This window comes from Vicugna pacos, chromosome 19 (genome assembly GCF_048564905.1).
Source record: "Vicugna pacos chromosome 19, VicPac4, whole genome shotgun sequence".
NCBI classification, from domain to species: domain Eukaryota; kingdom Metazoa; phylum Chordata; class Mammalia; order Artiodactyla; family Camelidae; genus Vicugna; species Vicugna pacos.
Window position 1 is genome coordinate 1,183,360 of NC_133005.1, and position 22,404 is coordinate 1,205,763.

General features: G+C 60.2%; 1 protein-coding gene and 1 long non-coding RNA gene across 2 annotated transcripts; one reads left to right on the forward strand and one right to left on the reverse strand.

Annotated features, from left to right (window-relative positions):
* Positions 1-688: 688 nt before the first annotated feature.
* LOC116278888 (uncharacterized) lies at positions 689-7,249 on the reverse strand. The gene is made up of 3 exons (XR_012061398.1): positions 3,901-7,249; positions 1,924-2,057; positions 689-1,137 (listed from the first exon to the last, which is right to left on the reverse strand). It is a non-coding gene; the product is annotated as an uncharacterized lncRNA (long non-coding RNA).
* A 770-nt stretch (positions 7,250-8,019) lies between these two features.
* THBD (thrombomodulin) lies at positions 8,020-12,050 on the forward strand. Its single transcript, XM_072943649.1, has one exon. It carries the CDS (start codon positions 8,514-8,516, stop codon positions 10,251-10,253), a length of 1,740 nt encoding a protein of 579 aa, XP_072799750.1. The 5' UTR covers positions 8,020-8,513; the 3' UTR covers positions 10,254-12,050.
* The last annotated feature ends 10,354 nt before the right edge of the window (positions 12,051-22,404 follow it).

A 22,404-nucleotide genomic window follows, 5' to 3' on the forward strand; every position in this document is an offset into this window, starting at 1 on the left:
AAACAAAGGCCCGGTGAGCGGTGTGTCCCCCCACCCCCCGCAGCAGGTGCCAGGGCCAGGACCTGCAGAGAAACCCGGGCGGCCCTCCAGGCCCTTGCTCTGCTTCCAGACCAGCGACCTTCTGAGCGTGGATGGAGGATCACAGAGGGAGACACGGCTCCTCCTGTTTATTTTGTGTATAAAGTGTGTCGTTCAAAGAGATGGCCTTTTTTGACCCCAAATCATAAAGAAAATGAAGGCAGAGGAAGTTTGGCCTTTTAAGTCTCCTTTCACTCCAAGTGAAATCTGTTAAGAGTTAGTTTAAGACAGACCAGTAGACACAGAGCCGGCGGGAGGGGCTGGGAAGGGGGACGTGGGTGTGCGTATGTGTGTGTGCGTGCGTGCACATGTGTTTGCGTGCATGCACGTGTGCTTGTGTGTATGTGTGCACGTGTGTGTGTGTGTGCGTGCCTGTGTGTATGTGTGTGTGAGACATCACAGAACAATGGCTGTGAGCCACATCTCACAGACAGGAACACGCCAATCAATGGACTTTTAAATCCAAGCCAGTTGCTAAACAGAAAGGAACTGCGTGCTGGAAGTTATCTGGTCTGTCTCCACCTACATGGCCATCTGCCTTCGGCCAAAGGGCCCTCCCGGGCTGCCCCACCCCTGCACGCCCCATCCCTCAGCTTCCACAAGGCCAGGTCTGACCGCCCTGCCACCCGGCTCCCTGTGAGACTCGTGCGGCACCCGGGGCCTCAGCAGCCCCGCGCAGCCCCGGGAGGACCGTAGTCTTGGAAGGTTGGTCCTTGGGGACCAAGTGACAGAGGGAGAGCAGACGTGGCAGACAGCACGGACAGCGGAGCTGATGGAGCCGGTGAGGCTCCTGCCTCGGAGAGAGAGTCATCACTTGACAGACACTTCAGCTTTCACACTGTGCGCAGAGTACAGGGTATAGGACGTGGCTGTACCTCCAGGGAGCTTGTCCACCTACTGAGGAGATGACACAGACGCACCGAGAAGAAAACAAACACAGGGCGATGATCACAAACGCGTTCGCCTCCTCGTCTGCACAGCGGGGACATGAGTCACTTCGATGCTTGTTTGTCGTGAGGATTCAATGGAATGGTCTCCGTCACATACTTAACGTGGCACCTGGCACGGGTAAGGGGTCAGAAAATGGAATGAATGAGTGAAACGGACACACAGCCGAGGTCCGACACGTGCTAGCCAAAAAGGCTGCAGCGCCTGGCAAGGAGATGGGGCGGAGACGCGGGGAGCCTCCGTCAGAGATCCCCGCAGACGAGCTTTATAACTCGCCCAAGAAAGGCAGCTCTCCAGGCCCGGCTGGAGGCAAAGGAGGGGTCTCCACAGCACCGCCCGGCACCCAGCGCACGGGCCGCTGATGGAGAGCCTTCAGGAGGAGCTCTGCCCTTGCCGCTGGAGTTCAATGACAAGGCGCCAGGACCTGGCCAGCCTGGGTGTCAGAATTCTCGGATAAAAAATGCCGTTGTAGATTTTGCCAAGTGAGAGGAATCTGAAGAAGAATGCGGCCCCAAACCACTACTGCCAGTGAGATCCACGCACTCACCCCATTTGATCAGGAAATGCAGCCTTGGTGCCTGCACCAAGGACGTCGAGGCAGACCCATCCCCACCCTCCACAGCACCGCGCCAGGACTGCGCTTCCCCAGAGGGATGCGGCCCGCGCGCTGCTGGCGCTCTCAGGACTGGCCGGGCAGCCCGCTGGGCGCCACTCCCAAGGACGGAGCTGCGCTCCCCTCCCGCCAGGCCGCTGGGGCAGCTAGCCTCTCTCCGAAAAGGGGGCACTGCTGTGCCCTGGGCTGCTTTGCAGCTTCTGCTCCGCTCTTTTCACCAGAAACATTGCTCCAATTGGACGTCTCTGCTGGGGGCCCTTTCTGAAACCGGAGGGGAAACTCACCTTTTTCAAGTTCTGTTTCAGGTTTTCATGGGTCCAAGATGTGTGCTTTCTTGGAAGATGACGTGTGCAACTTTCAGGGTTGTTTGCAGAAAGGTGGCTTCCTCACGAGTAGATTTATTTGCTAGGGGAGGGAACTGGAAATGACCATAAATAACCGCCTGATCATGGTGGGGACACAACAGGGGGTCAGACCACTCTTCGGACATGTTTGCGGGGTGAGGCATCCAAGGTTTAGAGCACAGGCCCACGCCCGGCTTCTGCAGGAGGCGAGCGGGGGTCAAGCCCGCCAAGGGAACAGCTCGCACAAACTGTTCATTTCCATTTGCCTTTTTCCTACCTCAAATTCTCCTGATCATCACTTAAAAAATTTTATTGTTAAATTTTTATTATTATTATTACTTTTTTATTATCATATTTTAAAAGGGAGGTACTGGGGCTTGAGCCCAGGACCTCGTGCCTGCTGAGCACACGCTCTACCGCGGAGCTCTGCCCTCCCCCGACTCCTGCTCTCCACCTTTTTAAAAAAGAAATACGTGGCGCTGTACGTAAGCAGACCCTCTTAGACCCTGACTTGGCAGCCGTGACGAGGGGCTCACGGGAGCCAGAGTCCTCGCAGCGTTTGCCACTCGCTCCAGGTGAGTTTTGCTTGGCGAGCAGAGGGTGGGTGTGGGTTTCAGACGCGCTGCTGTGACGAACGGGGTGAGAACTGAACCGGCCACGACGTCCTCTGTGATGGAGGGGATTTATCACATCCTCCTCGTCCTCCGCTCCGGGGATAAGCAGACAGTCTTGTAGTTTTAAGTGTGAACTTTAAGAAACTGGATGAAATTCAGAAATGGAATTTTGTGTTTGAAACGGAATTTTTAAGCAGACACAGGAAGAGATGGACGGTGTTCTAACCCAGTTGTTTACACGCCATTCATGATTTCACAGGATGCAGCCTAGAGACTAGGATTTGCCCACGCCCTGCGCCAGAAATGCCACAGCAGTTACTTTATTGGGGCGGAAATCTTTCTGCATTGGTTTTATTATTAAGTCCTCCCCTTTTTTGTTTTAACCCAGGGTTTTAGTGTGGTAAGCCCAAGGTAGTCCCAGGGTCCTTAAGAGATGGGAGAGGGAGGCAGGAGAGATGTGACAGAAGGAGACGTGACAACAGAGCAGGGTGGGAGAGAGACGTGGGCAGAGGCCACGCTGACGGCGCGTCTCCTTTCTCCTTTCCCTCCTCTTCTCAGTCTGCAACCTCCCCCGCCGCCCCCGCCACGGGAACGGCCGTAACGCAGCCACGAGGGGCAGAAATCGGAGACGGAGGGCCCCCTCCCCACCGTCGGCCCTTACATTTGAACAAAATACTTCTTAGTGGCTGGACTTCTTTCCTTCCTGTCACCTTATGTTCCTCGAGTTAGAGAAAGCGTTTGTAAGCAACGCCTGCATCTTCTGGAATGTTTCTTCTTCAGTGTGTTTAACGCAAAGGTTGGCGAAGTCTGACCCTCAGGCCCCGTCTGCCCCCCTGCCTGTTTTTGTGTGGTCCATGAACTGAAAAAGTCTTTTAGTTTTTAAGAGTTGGGGAAAAAACCCACAGAAGAAAGAGATTTCAGGACACGTGAACCTTATAAAAAAAATTCCAAGTCCACAAGTTAAGTTTTATTGGGACCCCAGCACTTGGATTCATCTACATTTTATCTGCTGCTGTTTCCAGCTCAGCGGCAGAGACCAGGCAGCTCACAGAGCCTAAAACATACATTTTCCGTCCCTTTTGTTGACCTCTGGCTTGGGGGAGATAGCCTAATGCACACAGAGAAGAAGCTATTTAATGATGATATTTGACTGAATAGAGGGGTCAGGCTTTGAGGTTTAAATAAACCAGAGCAGATAAACGGCAGTCCAGGAAGCTACACGTTAACTTACTCAAGTTTGCACCCAGCAGGCAAGGGGCTGGCTGCAGGTAACAGCAACCTGAGGACACGGAGACTCACTCACCTCCTGAGGCAGAAGTGCGGGAGCGGATGGTCCGGGCCTGGGGCTGGAGTTCCGCATTCCTCAGCAACCTGGACCCCTTCAGCTTTCTTGCCTTCACCCCAGTGCATGACTTTCAGCCTTGTGATCGTGACACCTGCCGTACCTTCCGTCTTTGTGGCAAAACTTTACAGGTTCCGCTTAGCGTGGCTGAAAAGTCTATTTCCACTACTTGGTCAGATGGGGTCTGCACGCAGGAAGCGTTGCCGGGGCGAGGAGCCAAAGCGGACCAGAAGGATCCAGGGGAAGGGTGGGGGTGACCAGAGCCTCGGGGGCCACGTCTTCCACGTCTCACGCCCTGCTCCGGCATCAGAATCCCCGAAGCGTCTGCCCAAACCCAGAGGGCTGCGCCCAAGCCCTGGGGTGTCTGAGCCAGCAGTCCAGGCTGGGCCCGGGAGTCCGCCTTCCTGACCAGCACGGGGTGACAGGGTGTCGGTGGAGAGGGGACGAATGTGGATGCCTCTGGTCCTGGGCTCCTTTGTACCCAACTCGAGAGGGTCAGTGATGCTCTGGGAGGGGGAGGGAAGAGGCAGAGTCTCCGTGGAGGGTCTAAACCCGGCCACTCGGCTGCTGGGCTGGCTCTTTCTCCCGCACAACTGTGCGGGAGCGTGTGTGCGCACGGCCCCACCCCCGGCATCTTGTCAAAGGCAGATTCTGATCAGGGAGGAGGCACAGGGTGGGGTCAGAGACACGCACCCTAGCAAGCCCCAGGTGTGGCTGCTGGCCGCGCTGTCCTGCTGGGAGGCCGGGCGGTGGGAGCCGCGCCGTCCCTCCTCTCCTTCAGTGGGCCACCCTGTTTCCAGCCCCAGCTACCTCTCCCACTGCCAAAGGCTGCGCCGCACGGACATTCTGGGCAGGGTGTCCACATTTCTGTCACTTCTACTGAGCGGGAGTACTGACTCATTTGCGTGACATTCTCAGCTCTCTGGAAAGATAGAGCTGGGCCAGAAATGGAAACGGTGGCGAACGTTCTCTGGGAAACAGGAAGCCAAATATTTTTTTCAATCATTATTTCCCCTGGAGTCAGAGATAGCTTAATTTCCAATGAAATACGACTTTGAGATTACAAGATAAAATCCAAGCTCAAGAGCAGAAGGGCAAACACTGTGAGAAAGAAGAGAGTCGTGAAGTGTCTCTGACGCACTTCAGGCTCGGAACTTATTTGTCATCAGCTGTGTGCATGCGTCCCGCTGCAGGAGGACCTGCGGGGCGCTAAGTCTGCACCGTGCGTCCCGCTGCAGAAGGACCGGCGGGGCGCTAAGTCTGCACCACGGGTGCTGCTGCCAGAACTGTCCCTGCCTCTGCGGACTCCGAGCTCTCCGGAGGTCAGCTGCCTGTCGGTGATGCTTCTCCAGTTCCAAGGAGGAAGCATCCGTCCCCAGCCCAGTGGAACACAAGTGTGTGCCACTGTTTGTGGGGACGTGTGCCTTGATTTGTCCCAGGTGTACACCGGGGAGCAGAACGACTGGGTCCCACAGTAACCGCACGATTGGCGTCCTGAGGAGCTGCCGAGTGGCGTTCTCAGCGTGGCGGTGCCACCGCGCACTTCTATGCGTCCCCACTGCGACGTACGCGGGCTCCAGGTTCTCTGTGCCCTTGTCAGCGCCTGCTAGTATGTGTCTCTTGTTCCAGCCTCCCTGGTGGGAGTGAACCGCATCTCCAGGTGGTGCTGGTTGACGTTTCCTTGATGCCCGTGATGCTGCGCCCCTCTTCACGTGCTGACTGGCCGTCTGTCGGTCTTCTTTAGATAAAGATCTGTTCAGATTTTTACCTGCGTCTTCATTGGGTTAGCTGTCTTTTTAGTACTGACTTGCAATAGTTCTTTATAGATTCTGGAGACTTGCCTCCTATCAGACACGTGAGTTGCAAATATCGTCTCCCATTCTCCCATTCTGCAGATGGTCTTCTCACCTTGAAGGACAAAACTTTGTAAATCCCGGTGATACCCGATTTATCTGTTTTTTCTGCTGCTTGTGCTTTTGGTGTCATATCTGAGGAGCTCCTGGCCAATCCCAGGCCACATTTATACTAAGTGTTTCCTCCTTCTAAGGGCCTTCTGGGTCTAGCCCTTACATTAGGCCTCTTCTCCACCGTGAGCTGCTTTCTGCACGCGAGCGGGAGCAGGGCCCCGCCTGTGTCACGTGGACAGCCCGTCAGCGCACCGCCCTGTGTTGAAGGGACCCTCCTCTCCTCCACTTGATTGTCTCGGCACCCTTGTGGGAGTTAACTGACTAACAGTGATTAAATACAAAAATGTTTATTTTTGAGCATCTTTCCATGTGCCTGTTGGCCATCTGTATGTCTTCAAAGGTTTTTTTTTGGCTCTCAATTCTGTGTCATCGGTTGTCTTTCCTTGTGCGAACCACGCTGTTTTGATTGCTGTAGCTTTGTAGTAAAGTTTGAATGGTCTCAAGGAGACCTGAATAGGACATCCCACCAAAGAGGGCCACGATGAATCAGCCAGAATCCATCCAAGCCTGGTGGGGGCTAGACCTGGTGCTTGAACGTCTCTCAACTCCTGGGCAGGACAGCATCAGCCTCTGCATACTGCTTTGCTGTCCCAGTCCTGAAATTCACTGTAAATGTTGAGCAAAGGGTATGACTGGTCCTGTGCCCTTTCTTGTCTCGTGCACTCACCTCTGAGATCTCTGTCCAGCGAGTACCAGCTGGTGTCTGGCACCCACCCAGCTCCAGGGCTGCAGGGAGACAGCCCTGCTCAGGCGCAGGCGTGCACTTGAGCCGTGACGCCTGACTCATGCCTACAGCCCGTGGTGGAATGTCAGGCCAGCGCCTGCCCTGCTCCCACCTGGGACAGCGTGGCTCTCCAACCTGGGGTCTTTGCTTTCTCCTCCAGAAGAGTGGTGGCGCCCACTCAGACTTCAGCGTCCCGTTTCTGTGGGGAAAGGGGCAGCGGGATATCCAGGGGTCTCTGCCCTGCGGGCTCTGCACCCTAGGGAGTGTAGCGGGACCATGGTGCCTCCCTTTCACTTTCAGAGAGGCCCTGCCCAGCCCCACCCCCTCGGTCACTGTGGCCAAGGCAGGTACTTGTCTTCCACGTGACAGGACGCCACACTCTCCTGTTCTCTCGCAAGTTCTGAGCTCTGCTGGATGCGGAAGCCCAAATGCCGGGTAAGCCGGGGTATCCTGGACCGCTGTGTCCTGCCCAGGGAGAAGCCTCTGCCTCCCCACACCCTGAACCGGTTCAGCCCAGCAAGTTTGAGGCTCTCCAACCTCTTTGGGTTCGTTCAGAGATCAACAGCGCCGCCACCTGGCGTATCACTGTGAGTCACCACAGCAGAAGATGGCACGGGGGGGGGGGTTTAAAAAAAAAAGTTTGCCACACTCTGTTCTGTTTTGGACCTACCCCTCTGCATTCCTGATGCGTGAATAAGCGGATAAGGTCGCGAAAGTGACAGATTCCCATCTCCTCCTCCCAGCGCTCTCCTCCCTGCGTGCGCACAGGGACCGCCCCTCTTCAATGTCCTTTGCCCATAAAGTGGCTTTTACACGTGCCCTTGCATCGATCTGATCTTTCAGCCAAACGGGAAAACTTTAAACAGACCTGAGTGGGACCCGTCTGGAGCCCCGCCCCTCCCTTTGGGGGTTCGAGGTGGACTGTCCCTCTGGGATGCTGGACAAACTCAGGCCAAATAGGCCAACATGCTCCTAGCACACCCACTGCGCAGGGCTGGGCAGGGTCTCACCGGCCACCACTTCTGAAGGGGGGAGGGGCCTTTCCGCCCTGACGATATCCCTGCGACTTTCCCACCTGACGAGATGAAGTCCGGCAGAGGCAGTTCACGCTCAGGGACTCTCGGGTCCCTGCGCGGGGGTCGGGGCGTCAGGTCAGTCCTAGCCCCGCCCACGCCCCCTGCATCTGTCTCCTGAGCTAGGCGCCCTGGCCGGCGGTCTGGCTCGCTCTCTTGGCGATCACGTCTTGGAGGAAGCCCACGCCCTAGGCAGCCCCTCCTAAGGCCCACCTGGTGGTGGGCAGCCCCTCCCGCAGCCCGTTGTGTCCCGGGCGCTAAGTCCCCCACCCCTCATCCAAGGCCTCCTAGACCCATCTCCTCGTCCCAGAGTTCCGCAATCCAGGCTCGCCTTGAAATAGGTGGTGACAACACTGATGGAGGGAAAGAAAGAGGACCGAGAGGTTCAGGGGGGCTGCGCTCGCCGGGTCCCAGCGGCGGGGCGGGGCGGGCCCTGTCGCCGCGCCGCCGACGGAGGTGCGGCCGTCCTGGGCGCCTGCGCTTGCCGGCCCCGCCCGAGGACCTCCCAGTCCGGGCGCGTTTACTCATCCCCGCGAGGTGATCCCTGGCGCGAGGGCGGGCGCAGGGCGCCCAGAGAACCCAGTAATCCGAGAATGCAGCATCAGCCCTTCCCACCAGGCCCTTCCTTCCTTTTCCCGAACGTCCAGGGAGGGAGGGCCGCGCACTTATAAACTCGAGCCCGGGCCCTCCGGCCTGTCAGAGGCTGCCTCGCCGGGGCTGCGCGCCGCAGCCGGACGCGTCTGGTCTGGGACGGACGCCAGCGGCTCCCCGCCCCTCTAGGCCCCGGCCGGGCTCCTGCGCGCAGACACCATGCTCCGCGTCCTGTTCCTCGGCGTGCTGGCCCCCGCCGGCCTGGGGCTCCCGGCACCCCTCCAGCCGCGGCCCCTCGGCAGCCAGTGCATCGAGCGCGACTGCTTCGCGCTCTTCCAGGGCCCCGCGACCTTCCTCGCCGCCAGCCAGGCCTGCGAGCGCCTGCAGGGCCACCTGATGACCGTGCGCTCCTCAGTGGCGGCGGAGGTTATCTCCCTGCTGCTGAGTGGCGGCGGCCTGCGCCTCTGGATCGGACTGCAGCTCCCGCCCGACTGCGGGGACCCGGGGCACCGCGGGCCCCTGCGCGGCTTCCAGTGGGTTACCGGCGACAACAGGACCAGCTACAGCAAGTGGGCGCGGCCGCAGAGCGACGGGGCTCCCCTCTGCGGTCCGCTGTGCGTCGCCATCTCTGCGGCGGGGGACCCCGCGCCCATGGAGCCGGCCTGGGAGGAGCAGCAGTGCGGCGCGGAGGCCGACGGCTTCCTCTGCGAGCTCCACTACGCCGCCTCCTGCCGGCCGCTGGCTGTGGAGCCGGGCGCCGCGGCCGCTGGCGTCGCCGTCACCTACAGCACCCCGTTCGGGGACCGCGGCGCCGACTTCCAGGCGCTGCCGGTGGGCAGCTCGGCTGCCGTGGCGCCCCTGGGGCTGGAGCTGGAGTGCGCGGCGCCGCCCGGGGAGGCTGAGGGGCGCTGGGTCCGGGAGACGCCGGGCGCCTGGGCCTGCAGCGTGGAGAGCGGCGGCTGCCAGCACGGGTGCAACGAGAGCGCCGGGGAGTCGCGCTGCCTCTGCCCGGCAGACGCCCCCCTGCAGGCGGACGGGCGCTCCTGCGCGGAGCCAGCGCAGCACCGGTGCCACCAACTCTGCCAGCATTTCTGCGTCCCCGGCCCCCCGGACGCGCCCACCAACTACACGTGCATGTGCGCCACCGGCTACCGGCTGGCTGCCGACCAGCACCAGTGCGAGGACGTGGACGACTGCATGCAGGTGCCCAGTCCCTGCCCGCAGAACTGTGTCAACGAGCAGGGCAGCTTCCGTTGCAACTGCTACCCTGGTTACGAGCAGCAGGACGGCGAGTGCGTGGAGCTCCAGGACCCGTGCTTTGGGAACAAGTGTGAATACGAGTGCCAGCCCGTGGGCCGGTCCGAGCACCGCTGCATCTGCGCCGAGGGCTTCGTGCCTGTGCCCCACGACCCCAACAGGTGCCAGATGTTCTGCAACCGCACGTCGTGCCCGGCGGACTGCGACCCCAACAGCCCGGAGTCCTGCCGGTGCCCGGACGGCTACATCCTGGACGAGAAGACCACGTGCACGGACATCGACGAGTGCAGCAGTGACCTCTGCTCCGGCGAGTGCCGCAACCTCCCCGGCTCCTACGAGTGCGTCTGCGGGCCCGACTCCGCGCTCGCCGGCCAGATCGCCACTGACTGCGACCCCGTCAAGGTGGGCGGCGACCACGCCGTGGAGCGCACCGAGGACGGCGGCTCCGGGGAGCCCCCGGGCAGCCCGCCCCCCGGCGGCGCCACCCCCCGCCCCCCGCCCGCGGAGCCCCTGCACTCCGGCGTGCTGGTGGGCATCTCCATCGCCAGCCTGTCTCTGGTCGTGGCGCTTCTGGCGCTCCTCTGCCACCTGCGCAAGAAGCAAGGCGTCTCGCTGGCCGAGCCGGAGTACAAGTGCGGGGCGCCGGGCAAGGAGGCGGTGCTGCGGCGCGAGGGAGCCGAGCGGACGCCTCAGAGACTCTGAGGGGCCTGCTTCCCTCCCCGGGTGTCCGCCTCTCCGCCCTCTGGTGGTGCCCCCCCCCGCCCCGCCTTCCTACTCAAAGCACCTTAGCTGGCATTGGAACTGGAAAAGACCCTCACCCCTCTTCTTCCGCGGCTTCTGCACAGGGCTGGGGAGGGGGACTGGCCGGCTCAGGGCCCAGCCCGTCCCTGACGTCGCCGCACAAGTGGGCGGAGATGGTCGTTTTAGAGAGACAGCCCGCAGAGCGCCCATGGCCTCACCAGGGGCACAGGAGGCCTGAGCGCTGTCGGTTCGGGCGGCCCCAGTGGACTAGCGAGCGTTCCCAGTCACGGACAGTGGCCACGGTATTTATTATTATTTTTTTAACTATGTAGGGTTTCCGTCTCTGCTTTTTCCCTACCTGAGTGTCTCCAGTACCCACTGCATCCCTCCGCCCTTCCTCCCGGCTCTCCCCTTCCTCTTCGCTGCATTTATGCGCTCCCACTGTCGCGGGGCCCTTAAACTCAGTGAAATTTCTCCCAGCTCTCTGGCATTTATGAAGCCGCGCCCCATTTCATCTGGCTCGGTTCTCCCAATCTTCCCTCCCAGGAAATCAGCACTCACCTGAGTCAGCGGCCGGTGTCGGCCCTGCCTTCTACTCTTGGCTGTCTGCCCAGGCAGAACTCCGACGTGAGGCAGACACAAGAAACTGACACCGCGGACGGTCGGGAACTCGCTCTCCCACCAGCTTTGCTCAGTTACCCTGGAGCGTCAGGCTTCCGAGCAGCGTCATGCTAACCACGATGAAGACCCGAGAGGCGTTTGCTGAGCTAGTGTTGGTGGGCTGTCATAGAAACTCACCCAAGGAGATTTTTATTTTCGCTTTTTACACAACGAATCTGGGTTTTCTTGTTGCTTTGGTTTGGACTGAAAAGCAGTCGTTGTTAAGTCTCTTATGCTGTGTCTTTTCTGACGGTTATTCCTAGCCGTACTGTGGCTACTTATTTTTGACAGTGTTGAAAACGTTCATTCACGTGGTTGCTGTACATTGTGAGACGGAAGCCCCGCCCAGGAGACAGTGTAAGAAAGGTTTGGGCTGCACCATTCAGGCTGATGACCATTTTGACTCTCACTGTTCTTATAATCTGTCGGCCGACATAAAACCAGTTGCTGCTGGTTCTCTGGATTTGGGGGTTTGGGGATGGAGCCTCTTGGGCATCCAGGGTCTCACCTGGATCAGGCCCTTGAGGATTTCTGCCCCTTCCGAGGCGCCTGCCCAGCCACGTGGAACAGGATCTCGAGGCAAGAAGCGGAGCCGCCCGGACCTCTGCTTGGAAATGCAGACCCCGAGGCTCTGTGCACCTCCTGCTGCAGAATCTGCATTTTGACTAGATCAGCAGGGGGCTGTCTGCTCGGCAGAACTGGAGGGGAGCTGTTCCAGGCAGCTCCGACCTTCTGGGACAGATCACCTATGGGTCAGTAAAAAGTAGTGGGCCGAGTCAGGCCCTATGTTCTCAAGAAACTGAGGCATCTTCACACGTCAGCTTTGCTGTCTGCCGGAGGCGCCTAGGTACACCCGGCGCGGACGCTGCTGCACGAGGCCTCCGCTCCGAGTGAGCTGGGAGTGAGACGCCGCGCGCTTCGGTGTGCGGGAGGAACGTGTCGCGTAAAGGTGTCTGTTGTAAAGCAAAGGTTTTCTGCCACTATGTTGTGAACTCAGCACGTGTGTACATAGTTATTTATTTATTGGAGATAAACTAGAACACAGGCGAATCCCTGCTTCTGACGCCACATGCAGAAAATAAACAGATAACTGAGGGCTCTTGGGCTTTGCGTTTGTCCGCCCCCCTCCCCCGCCCCTCGCGGTGCGTATTAAACGGGCTCTGAACAATGCGGATGCCCAGAGGTGCCTTTAAAGGCGCCCCCCATCCTGTCACGAGTTCCAGCTCCTCATGACTCCCTCTCAGACTTTCAGGAATCTTTCCAGAGGCGCTTGCCTTCACCGCGGCAGGACTTACGTTGTATCTGTGTGCACAAATATTTATCTTTTTCTTCCTGTAACAATAACAACTTCATACACAGGACTTACGTCTGTGTGCTTTAAAATCCATTATCAAGCTATTTGTTGGGATGAGTTAAAGAAACAGCCCTTCCTGGGGCGTCTCTAGAATCCTGGCTGGTGTCCTTTTGCGAATGGTTTGGCATTGTCTGCTCCCGGGGACATCCACACAGCAGAGCCGTGAGGGGCTGGCCTGTGGCTTGAACGCAAGGTTCCACGCAGTGTCAAGGCCTCCTCGTTTCCCTCGGAGGGGAGAGGCGCTGTCTTCCTAGCACACACACTTCTTGGGCCCCTTCCCGGGGGTGGTAGAGCAGGCCGATTTTATATGCTGTGCTCCGAAAGCTTTCAGAAAGCAGAAATTAGGAGAAAATTGGGTTCGGTCAGATACATTAAATATATAAAACCATTTGGAAAACACTGAACCTCTCCGTTTTAACCGGAGCCGTTGCTGTCGTGCAGACGCGGGCGGGGGCTTCAGCAGCCACCCTGGCCGGAGGAGGCGGCGCCGGGCTGTGTGAGGCGGGGGTGGGCGGCTGCTGTGCGGGCCCCGGCTCGCTCGGCGGGCAGAAGACCAGATTCAGGAGTAGGCACAGACGAAGGAAGAGCTCGGTGAGCGGGGGCCAAGCGGGGGAGGACAGATCGAGCGAAGGGTCCAGGAGAGAGAGCCACACCTTGCAGGTTGTCCGCACCCCCCGGCCTTCCATTTTTTGGAAGAGTCTGTGCCCAGGAAGCTGTCAAATTGACTTTCCAGGGCTCGTTGCTCCATGATTTCTTCCTCCAAAGGAGGGGTATTTTCTTAAGAACGTAAGAAAACCAACACACGCTTTCAAGACTCAGAGGCAGGAATCCTCACTGAGGCGTTTCGGCCCCCAGGACGCTGGTGGGGGGGTGCCCAGCCCCTCCCCCCCGATGCCCCTCACGTCCTGTCCGGGGAAAGCTCAGCCTCCCTGATTGCAGGCCTCCTCAAACTTGAGATGTTCAGAGCAGCCAAGTAACGTCGGCCTCTCTCTGAAAAAGACACCAGGACTGTGTAACCTGGAGTTAACTCTGGAAACGATGCCCCAGCATTTCAAATCCGGGGGGACCTTATGAAACATGGTCCCTCCCTCCTGTTCCACCTGCGGGGCTGCAGGTCCCACATCTCAGGGTGATGTCCATTTGTCAGTGGGGTTCCAGGGCTCACGGGGGCGGAGGCCAAGGATGAGTCAGAATTCAATTGTATGAGTCAAACGGCAAATTTTTTGCCCTCAGACCGAATTCCTTGGATCAGTTCAGCAAGTGTTCACGGAGCGTGTGCTCTGTGCCTGGTTGGTTGGCGACAGGCATGGTGACCTTGAGAAGCTTGTGCTCTGGTGGGAGAGGCAGACATGCGAGAAGTGATCGCCCCCCCAACTTAGAGGCCATGGGAGGGGCTGGGGAGGAGGAGCATGGTGCCGCAGGGCTGGAGAGGCCTGCCTGACCAGCCGACGACGCTGGATGCGAAGGAGCAGCTGGTTGGGTCAGATGTGGAGCCGAAGGCGGCACGTGCAAAGGCCCTGCGCTGGGAGGAGTCTTGGCTGAGGGTGTGGAGTGAAGTGAGCGAGGAGGAGGGGGTCCAGGACGAGGCTGGAGAAGTGCAATGGCGGGATAAAGAGGGGGGCAGTAGGTCCACTTAAAGATGCTGAGTTCTGGGTGCTGCAAGTGTGCCACCCAAGGAGCTTGGCAAATGCGTGCAAGCATCTCGAGAAAGTAGCAGCTACCTCTAGACTTACGTGCGTGTCAGACACCTGCACAGCTCCCTCCGTCCGGCAGGGCCGCCGCGGAGCGTGGGGTCACTCGCACCTGGATCTGAATCCCTGCCTGACGCCTGGGGGTCACATGGCCACGGGCACCCCTCAGCCCCTAAGGCTGTAAACGGGGTGCTGGCTGGGCTTCCCTGAAGACAAGCCTGGCGCACAGCAAGTGCTCAGTAAATGCCTGCACACGCGCCAGGAGACTAGCGGATGCATAAGGATAAAGGATAAAAGTGTGTTGGGATCCTGAGCATCTGGATGGCAAGTTCAAGTTTTCCAGCAAGTGAAGGCATTCTTCCCAGGCAAGGCGCGGTCACTCAACAAGGCCGCTGTCCACCCTGGACCCTGGATCCCGGCGGGGCTTGGGGCATTGAGCGGCAGCGAGGGAAGGAGGTGTCCGCACAGCGGGGAGGTGGCCCCACCTCAGCTGTAAAGTCCACTGCAAAGGCCTATGCTCCCTGCCCACCAGCCCACAAGGCTGGCGGGGCAGAGCCCCCTCACCAGGCTTCCAGGGAGGCCGCGGAGAAGGGGCGACCACACCCCAAAGCACCTCCTCTCCCCTCAGCCGCCACGTGGGGCCTCGAGTCTACAACACCAAAGGGGAACCCACCAAAGAGAAAAGGGCCTTCGGTTCTCAACGAGGAGCCAGACCAGGGTCTGCGACGTTCGCCATGGGACTTGGAGCCAATGCTGTCCTCGCCTGGGCAGCGCAGTGGGCAGTGGGTCTGGGCACCTAACCCCCAGGGGAGTCACAGGTTCCAGGGACCAAATCTGCGGCTGCCAGGCAGAGGAGGCCCCTCGGGCCAGTGACGGCGGCCGCCTCCCTCCCTCCGCTCAGGGGAGGCTGTGCCGTGGTCTGGGGAGGGGCATCCTGGACTCCCCGCGTGCCCAGCTACGGTGGGGGAGCCGAGGCCCGCTGGGGCGCTTGTCACTGGCGGGGGCTAGAGGCACCGGGGTCTGCAGCCCGGCCGCGCACTGGGGTCTTCTGAAAAGTACCATGAAGCTGACACAGTAAACGTGCCTGCGTCAGTGAGCAGTTCTGAGTCTGAAGGACGCACGCTTGTGGGACCCCTGCCATCATCACGACGTAGAATATTTCCATGACCCGGAAAGCTCCCTCCTGCCCACCTCCCTCTGCTCACACAGGAGTGGTTTACACACGCTGGATGCGGCATTCCCCGCAGACACTCGCTGTGCGCCCCGCGATCCCCTCAGGAGCCCCCTGAACTGAGTATCCTGTTTTCATGCCTGAATCCCAAAGATAAGTTTTTCCAAAGAATGACCAGATAGCCCGGTCTCTTCATTTTCTGCAAGCATGTTGTAACGAAACCCAGCTCATGTGTCCCCCAAGCCCTGCTCACTCACCACGAGTCCTGGACCCGCTGGACCCGAATCCCGGCAGCCCACCGGAGGGAGGGAGGGAACGCAAACAAGGCGTCACAGCACATCACACAGTCTCTGTGTGACATCCCGAGGGATGTGACCAGGAGTCGGGACCCTGGAGGCCAGGGAGGGACACTGCTGCCCACGTGGCCCTCCGACGGCCGCAGCCCTTCCCGCGGCTCCTGCACCCCCTTCGGTGCAGAGACACCCAAGGCCGCGCTGGTCTTGTGTCCAGTGGGGGTCAATCGTGTCCTCTCCAGGGGAGCTGAGTTACAAAGAAGACGTGAGAACATGTTTCCGTGGTGGTCCGACTCGGCGGGGGGCCCAGCTCAGCTGGGAACCCGCCCTGACCTTCTCAGCGTTTCCTCGTCAAATGATGCGGGCCACACCCGGCTCTGCCTGTCTCCCTCAGAACGCGCACCGGGTGCAGCCCTGTCTCTTTGTTTTGAGAGAGTCCGTCTTCCTTTTCTCGGCCAGCAGGATCGGAGGCAGGCAAACAACAGACTTCCTCTCAGAGGAGAAATGAAATATTGTTTTAACATCAGGCTGTAACGGCGTCCAAATCCGTTGAAAGTGTGATTGTGAAAGTCAGCAGATCCCTGGGGATGGTTAGGCCCCTCGCGGCCCTGAACACGGTGGAAACAGGCCAGCAGGAGCAGAAGGGGCTCAGAGCCCAGTGGAAACACCGAGACTCCAGACTGGGGTCCACGGCGATGACGCCCCGGGGCCAGGCTCTGGGCCCTGGCTGGGGGATGGGTGGCAGCGTCCTGCCCAGGCCTTGCGAAGCCCAGGCCTGTGGTCTGTGGTCTGGAGCCCAGGGCGTGGCTTCAGATGCAGGTGGTCGAGAGGGCGGAGCTCCCTGCTTGGGGACTGAGCCCAGGAAACGGGGCGGTTGGCCTCCCTCGATCTGGGGTGCACCACCCCCAATTCTGTCTCCCCAGCCTGTTGCCAGCTGCCTCCACAGGGCACGGATCACAGCCACCACGAGGAAAGGATGTGTCCGCAGACACACAATGGTAACCTTGTAAGTGTCAAAATTTATAAAACCATTAGCCTAGAAAGAGTGGCTTTCACTATCTGTAAATTATACTCCCATAAAAGTAGGCTGGAAAGAAATCACAGTCTTCTCGGAGTGGCTAAAGGAAGCCTGATGCAAAAAAGCTCTGCAAACTAAGACAAGCCCACAGGGCCCCGCCCTGGCCCCAGCTCCCTGCACCACCCACCCCCGCCCCCTCCCCTGCCGGCTGGTCACGTCTGAGCGGGGAGCTGTCCTGGGCGGCCCCGCACACCCCGGGGGACGCTATTGTTCCGCCCTCTCTCTGGGGACCACACAGCTTCCCTGCAGCCACGCTGGGCTGATGAGCGGTGACCTGCCCGGGTCTGCGTGTCCCCAGGCCCGTCTTCCCCCTCCACCCGGCGCACCGTCCACACCTTGCCATGCTGCGGGGCAGGTGCCCACGGTGTGCTGCAGACGGAAGCCTCGGGTTCTACGTAGGGCCCAATGTTCCCATTCTGGGCAACACGGCTGACGACCTTGAACTTTTTTATATTGGTTCCCACTTTCAAGAGAGCCCTCCCGGACAGATGGGAAGCCAATCCAGTCCCAGGCCCAGGGACCCTGCCTTCCTGCTGATAAAATGGCTGAAAAACAAAGTGACAAGGACAGGAGCCCCCTGCCAGCCTCCCCCTGGAAAGCGGGGGCACGTGCCCGGTTTCAGGAGTGCGTCGAGGGGTCTCCTGACCAGCGAGCCTGCACCCGTCACCGCCGCTGCTCTGCGCCTGCTAGCGCCTCCCCCTGTCCGGGCATCACTACCCCCTGTCCCGGCCGCCTGGGTGCCCTCGGCGCCTCCCTGCCAAGCGTCACGGCGGCCGCCGGGTGGAGAGCAGCTTCGACCGTCAGATTTGCAGGGACTCCCCCAGCCGCCACTCAGGCTCCCGGGTCCGGTTTCCGGGTAGCACGGCCAACACTTCCCCCTCATTTGGTGGTTTTTCCCCTGATGTCGGCGTTGGCCCCTGAGGAGTGCGAGGTAGGATGTTTATATCGCGAAAGTGAAGCCAAGAATTTAAAGATAAACGAAAACTGCATTCCTTTTTGCTCAGAACCTAGTGTTGACAAACTGGGCCAGGACTGCAAGGAGTGACCACCTGCCATGTGCAAATACCATGTTCCTGATCATCTGGAAAAATTAAACACCAGGCTGGTCACCGAACAGTAAATCAAAGGCAGTTTTAAAACACAGAGCAAGGTCACTGACTGGGGGTGCCCGAAGGCTGCTTCTGCCTGGATAACACTGTCTTCATTCAGGCTGAAGTCAAAGCTGAGACCCCCAGCCTGGGGAAGCAGAGCAGGGCTAGGGCCTGAGGGCGCCTGCCTGGCTGAGCCCCCAGGCTGGTGGAATGCGCGAGCGCCCTCAGGCCTCGGGGGAGGGTGTCACGCGACCCCGGTTATGAAGACCTGGCAGTTGGCGCGCACCGCAGCTGGCAGCGCCGCTGCTCTGAACACATCCCCGACCGATGCTCGGGGTGCTCGCTGCCGCTGAGTCGTGAGTCCCCGAAGCGGCCGGCAGGACTCCGCCCTCCGCCCGCACTGCCTGATTTATTCCTCCAGGGTCAAAGGCAGGGCAGTGCTCATTTTTGACAAGTGAAGGAGGGAGCACAAGGCATAAAGGACGCCAGCTCCCCTCGCACCGCCCCGGCCAGCCCGTCTCTGCAGCGTTCGTGACGTAGTAGAGAGCGCAGCTGGGAGGGCTCGAAACTCACAGTCCCCTGTGCACGTTCCAGGCGGGAAACTGAGGCTCAGCGAGGTTACACCTCCGCCCACGGGGCCCGGCTGGCGCAGAGGCCCCCCTGCCTCTTTCCCTCATCTGGGACTGCCTCTCCTTTAAGCATCACCAGCTAAGTTTAAGAGGTTGCATTTTTAGACACTCATCAGAGCCTGGGTGTTGCCAGGGCCCCTGGTCAGTGCTCTGCTCTGCCCATCAGTGTGCCCAGTGTGGGTCGCTGTGGGAGAGGCCGGCAGCCACACCCATCAGATCACTGCCAGCGCCAGGGCCCCCGGCCTCGCTGATCGCCCTGCGTGGTCCTCGAGCTCAGCTCACCCGCGTCTCTCTAGCGCCGGCCCCGCCAGGCACTGCCAGGCCCTGGGGAGCAAAGAAGCAGTTCACTTTTAAAGACGGTCCGGAGGTCACGGTTACAGTGCCGACCGACTCCAGATGCCTGGGGTGACTCCAGTGTGTACTGCCCGTGTCTGCGTGCGTGCGTGCACGCGTGTGCGGCTCAAGGGGCTGCGCGCCTTGGTTCGGGGCTTCCTATCCACAGCTGTGTCCCTGGGATGTAGTGCCGGCTCGGCTACACGCTTTCTCTCCAAGATAGACGTGGGCCCCTGAGTGCAGACCCTGAACACCGCGTGTCCCCCGTGCCCCCCAGACACACTGATCCCGCTGACACTGCTTCCAGGTCGCAGGGCTAGCCGGCCGCGTGCGGGAGCAAGTGTCCAGTGGTTCTGTGCCCAAAGACAGCTTAGGGGAGGCCCTTTCTTCCCCAGACCCCATTCGGGAACGGAGAAGCTGGTATCTCTAGCCACGTGGGAAAACCATAGCTTAAACTCTAAGAGTCACCGTGTGTCGGCTGGGGGGCCCCCCCGGCTTTGTGAGCAGAGCTCTGAGGACCTGGGATTGGTCACCTGCCAGGTCACACGACCCTGGATCCAACACCAGAAAGAAGTCAGCTCTCCTGCCATTTTCCGGACACCAAGCACCTGCCCACAGCCAGGCTTCGGCCCGAACGCGTCAGGGAAGGGCCTTGCTCCTCTTCCCTGGCTCTCAGGTGAAGCCAGGCCCACGGTGGGAGTGGGGGCCCCTCCTCAGTCTTCTTCAGCCCCCAGTGGCCTCCCTGCACCCACCTTGGAGCCTGCTGGCTGCCCGAGGAGACCTGATCCTGCAGGTCCTGGACCAAGTCAGGCCAGGATGTTTTCTCCTGAAGCCCTCCCACCAGCTGACACCTGGGGAGTGGAGGGTCTCTCTCCTCTGCTGCCCTGCTCCCCCCACACCCCGAGTAGAGTAGCTGCTCTCACGGTCAGGGCCGGCTGGCCACACCCAGAGGTCCTCTGCTGAGCTGAGCCAGGGCCCAGGCGGTGGTCCCTGCACCCAGAGCTGCCCGTGCGCACCCCTGCCCCGCCCACCTCTGCGTCGGGCTGAGAGCAGGAGCGCAGCTCCCCTCCAGCTGACTTTTTCCTGTGGGGAGATCGTTTATCCAAGGGTTAACAGCAGACACAAGTCATGGTCTCTCACTGTGTTCAGCCTCGATCTGTTTATTATCCACATCTGGCTAGTGCTTTACTGAAGGTCAGCCTTTTTTTTTTTTTTTTTAATAATTTTGGATGACAGAGCTGCCTCCTCCATCCCAAATCTGGGCTGATTTCCATCTGCTTCTCTGGTCTTCCTCCCCCTTCCCCCCAACTCCACCCCTGTATAAACCGCTGCCTTAATGAGGTCTCATGGTCTCACACCCAAGCGCGGGGACCAAAAAAGTCACATCACAGGAGTTAGGCTAGAGTAGCCTATCTGCTTCTTTATTACAGACCTGGTTTCAAGCCTCGGAACAAACCCCGCGACAGGTCTCTCCAGACCTTTTCTACTCACAGGAAGCCTGCTATCGGCCCGGGCCCACCGGGGCGACACCTGTGACTGAAGGAGGCGTTGGGCCGGCGCACCAGGCTGTCACACGCGAATCTCAGTTAGCACAAGAGCCCAGGAACAGACACGAAGGGAGAGGCTGGGGGCATCTCCCCTCCTCCTTGTCTTTCGGAACACGCTGCGCCCCCGCCGCAGGCGGAGTCCGCGGGGAGCAAGGCTGCGGGCGCCCTGGACAGTCTCTCCCAGCCGGGGCCGCGGTAACAAGTCGCAGGGGACGGCCTTTCCTCCCCCGCATCCCCCCATCCCAGCCCTCAAAAAACAGCCTGAGGTTCTGAATGAGTCACATCCTAGTCCAGTTCCAGAGGCTCCTACCCCCGTGGAGGCTTCTCCGAAAGCCGGAGTCCTGGGGAGGGGGAGCTGAGCAGCCCGGCCGCTCTGGGGGTGGTTCCCAGCTGCGCGTCCGGCACGGGCAGCCTCCTGGGCTGTAGAGGGCGCAGGCCCCCAGGTGGCCACGCCAGGTGGGTGGTGAGGACCCTTCAGAAGGTGGTGGTCCTGGTGAGGGGGACCTGCAGCGGCTGGGTTCTGGGCGCCTGGGCTCCGCCGGCAGGGGAACCGGGCTGGGGGGCAGACGCCTCCCATCCCTCCTCTGCTCTCGAGGGCGGTGACCCTCTGCGCCACTGCGGCCTCCAGAAGCGAGCAGCGCAGGCAGAAAACCCTGGGACGACAGGCGGGCGTTGTCGGAGAGGCAGCCGTGGAGGCTGGGGTTGGCACAGCTGCTGGCGTGAAACTCTCTTCGTGACGAATGGAACCCGAGTCTCCTGTGGCATCGTGGGCAGCTCCAGGTCTGCCCGGCCCCGGCGCCCCTCCCCGCAGCCCGAGCCACCCCCCTCCCGCACCCTTTCAGTTAGATTTCGGTGAGACTGAGCTTGAGGCGGAAGATGGATACTCGGGGCAGAGATGCCACAGGAGAAGGCCAGCCTCTGACCCAGGTGCTCCGTGCGGGGGCCTCGCGGACACCGGCGGCGAGCACTAGACCCAGACACCCGGAAACCTCCGCCACTCACCCTGCTGTCCTCGGAGGCGGCTCTTCACCCACCAGGGCCTCTGAAATGTGCCTGGGGAGGGGGGTCAGAGGGGCCAGGGTTCCCGACTGGGCCTCCTTGTCCACCCCCCAGCTCCAGAGAGTGTGGGTTTACACCCCAGGCTGGACCGTCCCGGGCTGGGCACCCACCAGGCAGCCCCCAGCCCTAGCTCTCCCGGCTGTCGGTGCAGGGAGCGGCCGAATTCGTGAAGTGGGCTCTGCCCTGGAAAATCGGGCAGGGTGGCTGTGGGTGGTGGTCTCCTAGGCTGGGTGGCTGGGGAGGGGTCAGGATGCCTGAGGCCAGCTGGAGGTGACTTTCAGAGGTGAGCCTGGTGGCTTCCCACCGCTCCTTGTCCAGGCTTTTCCCCCTTATTTGCAGGGGGTGTGATCAGCAATCGGGCAACACAGCATCTCGGGCATCTGCCCCTGAGTCGTGTTTCTCCAAGTTCGGGGCCAGCAGCCTCGCGTCACCTGGCAGAAATTCGAATACTCGACCTGCTGAATCAGAAACATGGAGGGTGGGGACCAGCCCTCCAGGGACTCCGGGGACACTCACGTCTCAGAGCCCCGGGAGTGGTCTCTCTGCACCTTGAACTCATCTGCCCGCTTCCCGAAGTCGTGAACCAGTGTCAGCAAAGGCCACTGGGTGTGGACGCTTTGAGGTCTCTGGAGCGGGGCTGGCCGCATGGGGTGCTGCAGGGGAGCGGGCACTGCGAGCGCAAAGTACACATCTGATCCCAAAGACGTGAGGCGAACGAAAGAAGGTGAAGTAGCTCACCTGTTTTTTTATATCAGTTACATGTCGAAGTGATCTTATTTTGGAGAAAGAGGAAGATTACAGCGTATTATGAAATGAATTTCACCTCCTTCTTTTTCCTTTGCGTGGCTACTGGGATGTCTCCGCTTCCTTGGCGTCCCACGTTGTCTTCCTAGGGCATCAGCGCCCTGCCGGGTACCACGGCTGCTCTAGCAAAGCCGCGGCCCTGCGCGTCCCACACCGTCCGTGCTGCGGCCACAGCTCCAGCCTGCTCTCTGAGCTCATTACATTCAAAAACGGAAATTCAATCTTCAGTCTCACGGTCCACCCCTCGAGGGCTCAGGAGTCAAGGGTGGCTGTGGCCGCCTCACTGGACGACGGCGGAGGTCTAGAACATTGCACCATTGCAGGAAGCGAGGCACAGAAGCGGGTGGGCCCTATGTCCCCGGGACCAGTCCGGCTGGGACAAAGCCCCAGCCACTGTTGTGC

Coding starts and splice junctions, on each gene's coding strand:
- THBD (XM_072943649.1), top strand. CDS start 8,514: ATGCTCCGCGTCCTGTTCCTCGGCGTGCTGGCCCCCGCCGGCCTGGGG.